The 10,809-nt window shown below is 35.6% G+C and overlaps 1 protein-coding gene and 1 pseudogene across 1 annotated transcript in view; one reads left to right on the forward strand and one right to left on the reverse strand.

Annotated features, from left to right (window-relative positions):
* Positions 1-4,046: 4,046 nt before the first annotated feature.
* On the forward strand, positions 4,047-7,479 carry LOC107084579 (annotated as a pseudogene).
* Positions 7,480-8,028: 549 nt separating this feature from the next.
* The window catches only part of LOC107084585 (isoaspartyl peptidase/L-asparaginase-like), a 10,156-nt gene continuing 7,375 nt past the window's right edge, over positions 8,029-10,809 (reverse strand). Inside the window, exons 5-6 of the mRNA XM_015374491.1 lie at positions 9,473-9,583; positions 8,029-8,237 (exon numbers count right to left, since the gene is read on the reverse strand). Coding sequence (XP_015229977.1) covers positions 8,029-8,237; positions 9,473-9,583 — 320 coding nt within the window. The remainder of the gene's footprint in view (positions 8,238-9,472; positions 9,584-10,809) is intronic.

Consider the following 10,809-nt stretch of genomic DNA (forward strand, 5'->3'; position numbering starts at 1 on the left):
TACTATTTAACTGAACACTGTGTACACACTAGATTCAATTCAGTTTATTTATATAGCGCCAATTCACAACACATCATCTCAAGGCAATATACAGTTCACCAGATCATACAGTCAGATTGATTCAAAGTTTTCATTCTAAGGAAAACCAGTTGATTGCATCGACTCATTGACTCGAATACAATCCCTCACACTAAGCATACTTGTAGCGACAGTGGAGAGGAAAATCTCCCTTTTAAAAGGAAGAAACCTCCAGCAGAACCAGGCTTAGTGTGAGCGACCATCTGCCGAGGCCGTCTGCAGTGATGGGGTAACGGCGTTGAAAGTAACGATGTTACTAACGCTGTTACCTTTTTTAGTAATGAGTAATCTAACTAATTACTTTGACTGTACCTATAACGCAGTTACCATTGCCGACATCCCGTTACTGCACATTACTCAGGTTGCACAATTAACCTTTTTGTCATGACAGGAGGATGAGATTGGCTGATGTATAGTGAGATTCCATCTCAGTTGGGTAGGTGGGTGTTTCCGCTGGTGGGTGTTAATGTACAGCACACACAGAGAGATGGAGAGTGAGGAGGACTCCAGTGGCAAAAAAACGTTTACCAGATGGAAATACCAGCCTTACGTGGAGCTATGTTTTCCCATCAGATCCGGTTTCCCCTGCATCTAAGAACAGCGCAGGCAGCACGATTCACAGCGCAAGCAACAGGAAACGCGCATGCTCGCTAATGCCCGTGCCACAGGGGAACTACGGAGAGCGTAGTTACACTATATGTGTATATATTTTATCTCTTTTATTCATATTTTTTATCTTTATTATATTGTATAGTTGGATGTGTGTATATAACATGTAAAACTGTAACTGGAGCGTGTAACAAAAGTAATTTCCCTCTGGGATTATTAAAGTATTTCTGATTCTGTGAACGATCAAATGTATGTGGAGAAAGGGAGAAATTGGGATAGATGGATGGAAGGATAGATAGATGTTGCAGTATCTATAACAACCCAAACACACAGGATTTCAGAATTAGACATCCCCAGTTATTAATTTCATACACTCACCAGATCTGAACGCCCTGTTAAAAAAACTTCACACCCATGAGTAGAGGTAATGCAGCCTGATGATAATTACTATCTGACGGGGTTTAGAAGCCCACCAGATAGCGTTCCCCGCATGTTAAGCAGGGGGAACGCTATCTGATGGGGTTTATAGGCCCATCAGATAGCGTTCCCCCCAGATGTAATTTCCGTTGAGTTGCAATAAATGCAAAACTCTGCAGGTACTCATCTTAGTCATCCACTCTATTGAGCTGGCTTTTGAAACACACGGGGAGAAGGTGAGGGTTACGGGGGCGAGAAATGCAAAAGTAAAGCAATAGTTACTTTTACTAGTAACTAGTTACTTTTATTGTGGAGTAACTCAGTTAGTAACTCAGTTACGTTTTGGGAGAAGTAACTAGTAACTATAACTAATTACTTTTTCAAAGTAACGTGCCCAACGCTGGCCGTCTGGGGTTCAAGGGGATCTCTACCACATAAAAAATAAAAATAAAATAAGGGCAGACCTAAAAATTCAGGCCTGGGTTTCACCAACTCTTTAATGATTGTTTCTGTTATAATGAATATCTTGCTCTTTTGCAAGAACCACATTTGTGGTGAAACATTACCTCAACATCCAAAAACAAACAACACTGTAGATGTCACTGTGACCCTGATAAAGATAGGGGTTTGTTTGGAGCAACATTTAGAGCAGATTTTTTTGTATTGACACTGAGCATTTATTAATAGATGTCCTTCAGTGTTTTTTCATCCTATCTCAATATAACAAACTGGTAAATGATAAAAGCTTGATGGAGTTTTTGAAATGTAAGAAAATTAAACAGCTTTACTTTTTTTTCACTCTGTTTACAGATAAAATCATTTTTATAATTCAGGACCAAAGGGATAAATACAGTACAAAAAAACTGACAGGAAAATTTGCTTTTTATTATAAATGCAAACTTTTGATGGTTATGGCACATAGAGCTGAATCACAAAGCAGGGCAGCCAATGATCCACCATCTTTATGAAGGTAATAAAATAAGGGAACTCTTATTATATATTTATGAGCTTTTTCAAACAATTTTTCCATAAATGCCTGGTCTTATCTGTGTCCTTGTGATAGTGTAAATGCTTAGCAATCATTCACCAGGTAAAATCATAAGATCTCCCCAAACAGGTTGAGAGGGCTTTAAGGTAAAATCTGGAGACTGATGTTGGCATGTCATTTGAACATTCTAATGTTTAATTAATTTAGCATAAACAAACAGCAGAAACAAGAACACAGATCATATACTAACATAAAGCAGCAATGAAAACAGAAACCACTTACAAAGATTTGCATACACTTTATAGAAATGTAAGGAATATCTGGAGGTCTGGGCTGGTGTCCCTTTGACTGCAATGCATCTTCATCAAGCCTACTGTAAATGTGCAAATGAAAGATACATGTTTGATCCCACTATGTAAAAGGCACCTTGATTGAATTATGATCTTAAAGTTTATTTTCCAGTGTAAAGTCTGCACAATGGTTATACTGATCTGCGCCATGTTAGCCATTAAATGGTCCTAATCCTACTTTGCAATGCATTTCGTATAGTTTATAGGCTACAGAAGCGAAAGTGATATTTTGACGTACCTGTTACGATTTTCAAACCTCTTTGAAAGAGAAGGTCGGTTGAACCCCTGAGAGAGCGAGAAGGATTTGCCATATCACACGTGCTGAATACTGACGTCACGTCTTATGTAATCTATAACAAGACTTCCGACAGGACCATTTCTAAATGTGCAGGATTGTGCATGAAATCCCTCCATGCACAATCCAACAAACAATAACTGCTCAATAACTGGAGCAGCAAAAAAAAAATTAGTATTGTAAATTGAATCCCCTATAAAACATTCAACATATGCAGTGTTCGAAGACCAACAAAATATCTTTGGAACACAAGAAAACAAACTATTAGACATGTTATTATGTAAAATATCTTCAGGAAATTTTTTATTTTTCTAGGCCAATAAAAATATAGCAAAATAAAGGGAACTGGCTGCAAACAGATATGATTGTCACTGTATATTTGAGGGAGACTCTTGTGAAATACAAAGACATAGATTCTAACTTTAGGGGACAGGAAAATAACTAGAATTTTTATACATGATCAAATTTTACAGAAATTAAAGATTATAAGCTATTTACAGTTGATTCCTTTTCAGCCTTGTTCGAATGTTATGTGTAGTGTTGTCTTTTCATCAGTAGAGGGCGTTTTGCTATTGACATCATGTCTTATTGGTACAACTGTGCCGTTTGAATGTGTAGTGTTGCTCGTTGACCATTAGAGGTCAGCACAAACACGTTGAATTAATAAAGAAATGACTGGAAGAGTATAGAGTCGTAGCGCATAGAGTTCAGGTCAAAATAGAGCAATATATCTTATAATTAAACGAATAAATATCGACTTCCAAGTTAAGACTTCAACTATCCATCAGAAGCTGCAAAATTCACAGTTACAGCACAAATAATTAGCAAAGTAATAATAGTAATACATTTTGATATTGTGATAATGTAAAAAAAATCTGTATGAATAATTGTAACTCTAAATCATTAAAGTGAATGAAACTTTTACAGTTTGCATCTAAAGGTCCCACTGCTTTGGTCTATTGATTAGACTATGTTGAAACAGAGGAAGGGTAATAATTGAGGAAACGCAAAATGATGCATACCGTATGTTATTCTTTTTATTTATACCTGCTCATTTAGAGCATCCTTCTATTGCAAAAAATAAAATAAAAAAGTAAGAGTAACAAATTTATTGTTTTAAGCATTTAAAATACTGCACTTCTACAAACAACATTTGTAGAAGTGCAGTATAAATTACAATCACTTATATAAGATGCATCATGCCACATACATATTATGGAAAATGTATTGAGATTATTTTGACTTTCTTGTTTGCGTCTTTAATACACCCTATACTTTAGAGTCCACCTTATCCTGCAAGAGCTGAAATATGTCAGTGGTGTTGGTCATTCATGGTGGTGCCTGGGCCATTCCAGATGAGCTGGCCCCAGCTTCTGTTCAAGGAGTAAAAGCTGCTGCACGGCATGGATCGTCTGTGCTTAGAAGTTGAGGCAGTGCGCTGGATGCTGTTGAGGCTGCTGTTAGGGCTTTGGAGGACAACACCGTCTTTAATGCAGGTACATGAAACGGATTAATTTGTCACGTAAGGATCAGATGAAACTACTTGGTATGAATTCACAGCACGCTGAATGCCTCATCCACAAGGAGTGTTGTGCCGATGCCATTTTTTGGCCCCGATACCGATACCCGATACCTGGCTGTGCAGTATCGGCCGATACCGATACCATAATAATGTAAAATAATTGCCATCATGCTTTGTCAAGCTGCTGCCTACCTTTGTGAAGCAGGAAAAAATCTAATATAAAGTGAATCCAGTAGAACTTTTTATTGCCTACCAGGAGTGGGTGACAATAGTTGAATAAACTTATGGCTCTCAAAATGGTATCGGTGCCCTCTTAGTTGGTACTTGTTGGTGCAGTTGGTGTAGTTGGTGCAACACTATCCACAAGTAATGTAGAAAATAAATAACAATAACTTTATTATTATATTATTCAAATGTATCAGAACACTGTCTCCATCTGCAAGTTTTCTTACTGATATCTATTGGAGCTCAGTGGAGTTATTATTATTTCTCTCAGGGGATTTTTACAGGCTTTATCTTCAACAATTCCCTTTGGATTAAGTCAAAACTGAACAGAAGCATCTCGAAATTGATGTTCTGTTTAATGAACTCTAAGAGAGACTTGACTAAGTATAAAATACAAATAAGAACAGGTTTTGTATTTATTTTTCTAACATATATGAGTCTATGTGGTCCAAGTTTAAACAGCAGCAAAATATTTTCTACATCTTAATCTTTTTTTAGTTATCAGCCCTGTCTTTATTGAAAAACGGAACTGGTTTTCATTTGCATTCTAAATTTAAAATCTAAAACAAAAATCGGATAATAAAAAACTTGGGCCCTGATTTAAGAAAGTGAGGAATCAGAATAAGATCTGGGGTAAATCCCCACATATCCATGTTTTTTGGTTTCCCAGTTAATGTCGCAAGTTGCTGCATAAACCAACTTTGTTCAGTTGCAGGATTCATTCAATTGTTAAGTTAAAGATTACTCTAAAGCCAAGGTTTACCTTCATGTTATCCAATGTTTGTTAATCCAAAGCCAGTGAATAATGTTTAATTCAGTAGAAAAAGGTTGAATATAACAACAGCTGGTAACTGGAGCCTAACCCTGATTTAGAATGGAATAGAAAATCCCTTTATCGTCCCACAATGGTTTGTCATTTCCCCCTCTGAAGTTTGGAGACTGGAGATTTTTATGTGGACAAGGGGGAAAGCAAAGAAGCAGGGCATTAGTGGTGGTTTATTGCTCACATCTCTCCTCTCTAGTTTATCAGCGTTAATCTTGCCCGGTTGGACAAGAGAGGAAATTGTAGCTGAAATAAACATGAATTCTGCTATATTTCCCTCTGCAAACACATAATTTTTTTATTTTTAAACCTTTTCCTCTAGGGCATGGGGCAACGCTAAACATTGATGGAGAAGTGGAGCTGGATGCCATTATAGTCGATGGAAAGACGCTTGCCTGTGGTGCGGTGTCTTGTGTAAAGAACATCGCTAACCCTGTGTCATTGGCAAGGGCAGTCATGGAGAAGGTCGTGTTATTTTTATTGTATTATTTAGTATTTAGTTTTAACCTGTTTTTGTTTCTGTCTCAAAGAAAGATAAAGCAGAATTGAAATTATGGTTTAAACACTGGCACGATGGAATGAGATTCTTTCCAATATCTTTGTTCATTAAAATGAAAAATACAATAGCATCATCTGTTCATCCCATTTTAGGATGTAATGAGTGAATAAAAGCCTGCCACTTATCATAGATTATGTGGTAATGGTTCCAGAAGTGTAACCCAGAAGTCCTTAACATTAGTTAAGCATTTCAACTCATTCATTGGCCAGAAGGCCTATGTACCTTTGAGCAGGTGCTCTGTAGTTCCTCATAGAGAGAGGTTTCTTTAGAGATTTAGATGCGTAATGAAAGTTTCTTAAAGGCATAAATCAGAAATCTGCTCAACATGATCTCATTTCAGACATTTTCAGTTAACTTTTGTCACTGAATTCAACTGGTTTGTCTAGCTGCCACATCTGCCACCAGATCCATCTCACTTCCAGACATCCAACAAACGTTCTTTTAAACACTGCTCAGAATCCAAAATCATGGAGGCCATTCCTTATAATCATAATTTTTCTTTAAATTAAATGTAACATTTCTTCTACCTATTTGCTGTTGTGGAAATTTCCAGACGTCCATGTAATGCTGACGGGCAGAGGTGCAAACAAGTTCGCAGAGAGCATCGGGATCACCATGGTTCCTACAGATAAACTGGTGACTGAATATGAGAGGAAGGAATGGGAAAAACACAAGAAATACATCGCAGGAGTAAATGAAGAATTCAACACACAGTGGTATGCTCTTTTCTAAACTATTGTTGTTCAGTCTAACATGGTAGATGATCTTTGTAATTAATCATATGGGTTTTTCAACAGTCATTTTGATACTTAATTGTACTGAAGCATATCTTTTAATACATACAGTTTTACAGATAAGTTAGACTATAGAAGACTTTCAGCCCAACTAGGGATGTGTAATTTTTAGGGCTGCAACTAACGATTAATTAGCAAATTGATTCATCTGTCGATTCTTGTTTCGATATATTCATTAATAATCAGATGGCCAAAGATTTTTTTATTAAATGAAACCCAGGTAAAACAAAATCTTTTCCACTTCAGGAATTCTGGATGGAGCATATTCTATCCATCCATTCACTTTCTGTCACGCTTATCCCAAGAGTGGTTGCAAGGGGTGCTGGTTCCTATCTCCAGCTGTCTACTGGCGAGAGGAGGGGTACACCCTGGACAGAGCAACACAGAGACAAACAAGAAAAACCACCATTCATGCAAACACCTAAGGACAATTTAGAGAAGTCAATTAACCTTAGAGTCATGTTTTTGGACGATGGGAGGAAGCCGGAGTACCCAGACAGAACTCACGCATGCTCAGGGAGAACATGCAAACTATTAACCACAATGATGTTGTAATGGAGATTGACATGTTGTAGAGGATTTGGACCAATTTAAAAATGTGTCTCTGTGTACACAGTAAGAATTTCATTTTTAAGTTGAAATAAACTGTTTTTTTATTCAAGGGCCCACGATACTGTTGGGGCTGTAGCTCTGGACTCTGCAGGGAACGTTGCATGTGCAACACCCACTGGAGGGATCAGAAATAAAATGGTTGGCAGAGTTGGAGATTCTCTTGTCATTGGTATGTTATTAACAGTCCAAAGGGACATAATCTGTTAAAGCAATTTTGTCCCAATTTCTTTTTAAAATAGATAAATAGAAATTCTTTTTCATCACGCTGCATTTCTATCTATAAATTAAATTGGAAATAGATCATCCAAACTGCATTTTCATTTCCTTCTCCAAGACTCCTCAATTTGTAAATCAGTTAAATGAGACAAAATAATGTTTTACATGTAATTTTTAACATTTACCCCTCACATCAGAGAACCAACAATATCTCTGATAAGGTGGGTGTCATATGGATCCAACCGTCTTAAGTTACAGAGGTGAGTTTTTGAGAAGGGCAGCTCACAAGGATCATGCCAAATGCTATACATTGACCTTAAAAATAATTTGATAAATCTCATATTAAACAAATACTTCGGTCAAAACTTATTCAGTGTTGCTTTAATGATTACTATTGTAAAATACTTTTTTATTTTACACACCTTAGTTGGAAAAAAAAAATAATCTACCAAAAAACACCAATAAAAAATAGAAAACTGTTTTACGGGTGCATTTCATTTTCTAATTTAAAAAAAATACATATAATAAAAACAAAATCTTCTACAGGGACAGTTTCTCTTTCAGCTTCTCCTTTGGGTCTATTCCAAACCACAGCACATCATCTTCAGCAGCAGCCCAGGCCATCCGCTTGGTGGTGAATGTAGCAGCCCACTGCCCTGATGGAGAAACTACAATGGCACCACCTGCTCCTTGGACCCGATCACCCATGTGCTGCAGGGACAACTGTGAGGCATCTTCTACAGACTTCCCTGTGACGGAGCAAAAGAAATGAAAGAGCAATCATGTCTATTTGTTTCCACTAAGAACCTTGTTTATTTAGTGTAATCTGTACTTGGTTCTCTTCTCGTGTTTTTGCTAATTTAGTCTGCTCTATGTCATCATTCTTTGGTTATCTTCATTTGAGAGGAACTACTTAACACCAGACAGCAATCTCTAGTTATTTTTCTATAGTTTTTATTCCCCCAACTTCACTGAGATCTTGGTTGATGGCCCAACAAACCTTAATTGGAATTACCAGCAACTTAAATACATTAAACAGACAGAATTGTTCTTAGGCTGTGACAGCAGTGACTCCAGACTCCCTTGCCTTCAATCTATCTGACAGGTGTCTTTTCACTAGAAAACAAAATTAACAGATTGCGAATTCTCATCTATAAAAACTCATACTTCTGTAGATCTGATACCCTGTTTCACCAATACCTGGCTCAATGAGCATACCTCAGAATGAGAACAACAACTATGGTGAGTCAAAGAAATTGTCAGTTTTATTAAAACCTTTAATGTCAAACATAATCAACGACTGGTCTGTTGTCACTCTTAAATCCCTCTAGATCGGTTCCTCAATTCCAGCTTCTATTTCAATGTAACCTTCCACATAAAGTCGTGCCATTACTTTCAAGCCCCTTTGCTGGACGCCTTGCAATTTACTTACAGGAAAACAAATCTGTCAGTGAATGATGCAATCATTTTTGGGCAACGTTTCATGCTGTTCCACCTTGAATACTCTGAGATGTATGCCAGAATCCTGTAGGTAAAGCTCAGCTTGGGCTTCAACACCATAAGCCAAGCCTTTACCAGAAGCTCACACATCCAGCAAAAATGACAGCTACAACAGAATCTGTTCCTTTCCTCAGGATGCCTCTTTGATGAATGCTAAACAGAATGCATAGATAAGCAGTAATTCAACCATGTTTCTTTCTTTCAAAAACACTGTATGTAAACAGATAAAAAAAAAACATGTTATATATTAAAATTTTAAACATCTTAATTGAAATCAAAGTAGAATGAAAGTCAAATAATTTTTTTGTGTGCAAATAAAGCTGATTCTGATTAAGAGTTACAAGATGAACAGAAAAAGAATTCCTTTACCTACAAAAAAGTACACACATTTTTTTCAACTTCAATGATGAACAATACTGTGACGAGATGATCTTGAATAATATGGAAAGGTGCCTTTGAATAGCAGCACTGAGTATTCTTTTACCTTGTTCAACATGTGAAAGGATGAGTCTGGCCAGCGTCACTTTAAGAATCGATTCTCCATGACCAGTACACGATACAGCACCACTGATGTTGTCTGCATATGCTCCACAGCCTTATTACCAAGATAAAAGATAAAGAAAAAGTTTGTAAAAATAAATAATTAAATAAAAAATAAAAATGTACACTGTAAACATAGAAAAAATTTAACTGTAAAGTTTAAATAAAACTCTAAAAATTATTCAATATTTATTGATGCTACTGTACTGCATTATAAGTTTAGTGACGAGAAATAATTAATAGAAATAAACAACAAAATAATAAAATGCATATTTTTCTGATTATATGGAAGCAAATGTGTCCAAATTTTCTCATTTAAATTAATTAATGGAAATATTTGATCCTTTGCATAAAAAAAGTCAGCAATTTGTCTGATTAAAGTAATAAAAGAAATCATCCAAAGTGCGTTTTCAATTTCTTCTCTGAGGTTGCTCATTTTTTTTAAATGAATCACTTAAAAAAAAAATTGCAAAAAAAATACCTAAATGTATTTTTAAATGTGAAAATTTGAGAAAATCAAACTGTATTAACAAAAATGCATTTTAAAGTTAGAGTTGCATACCGGTAATTTAACTCATGGATAAAATTACTCATAGATCATCCAAACTGCATTTTTATTAAGACTGCTTATTTTGATTCCTGAATTATATGATAAATAGATTAGTATTTAAACTTTCATTTAAAAAAATGTCGCAGTAAGTTAAATTGAATAGGTGCAATTTAAAATATGGCACTAAATGAAGTCTAGATTATCTACTTGCAATTTCATTTATTAGTCAAAAACCATACAGCTTTGACTTTAAAATGAAAACCGATTTCCATTATTGAATTTTAATTGTGAAAACTGGACATTTGAAACATATTTTTAAATGAAAAAAAAATCTTTTTTACATATTAAAAATTACATGTAAAACATTATTTTGTCGCATTTTAATTGATTTACATATTGAGGAGTCTTGGAGAAGGAAATGAAAATGCAGTTTGGATAATTTATTTCTAATTTCATTTATAGGTAGAAATGCAGTGTAATGAATAAGGTATTTCTATTTATCTATTTTAAAAAGAAAATTGGGACATGTTAATTGTTAGAGTGATAATTATAAAATTATTGTGTGGACATATGAAACATTGAAAGAAAGAAGATGCTACATTTGTATCCTGTGATTCAACCAGAAGGGTCATAAACTTTTATGACCTCCAGTAGGTCATGAGGCAGAATCACACGGTTGTGTGACTTCCATCCAGCCAGTTGGTCAATTCACACTATCTTATTACCTGCAT

This window comes from Cyprinodon variegatus, unplaced genomic scaffold (genome assembly GCF_000732505.1).
Source record: "Cyprinodon variegatus isolate N-32 unplaced genomic scaffold, C_variegatus-1.0 Scaffold104, whole genome shotgun sequence".
Taxonomy (NCBI): domain Eukaryota; kingdom Metazoa; phylum Chordata; class Actinopteri; order Cyprinodontiformes; family Cyprinodontidae; genus Cyprinodon; species Cyprinodon variegatus.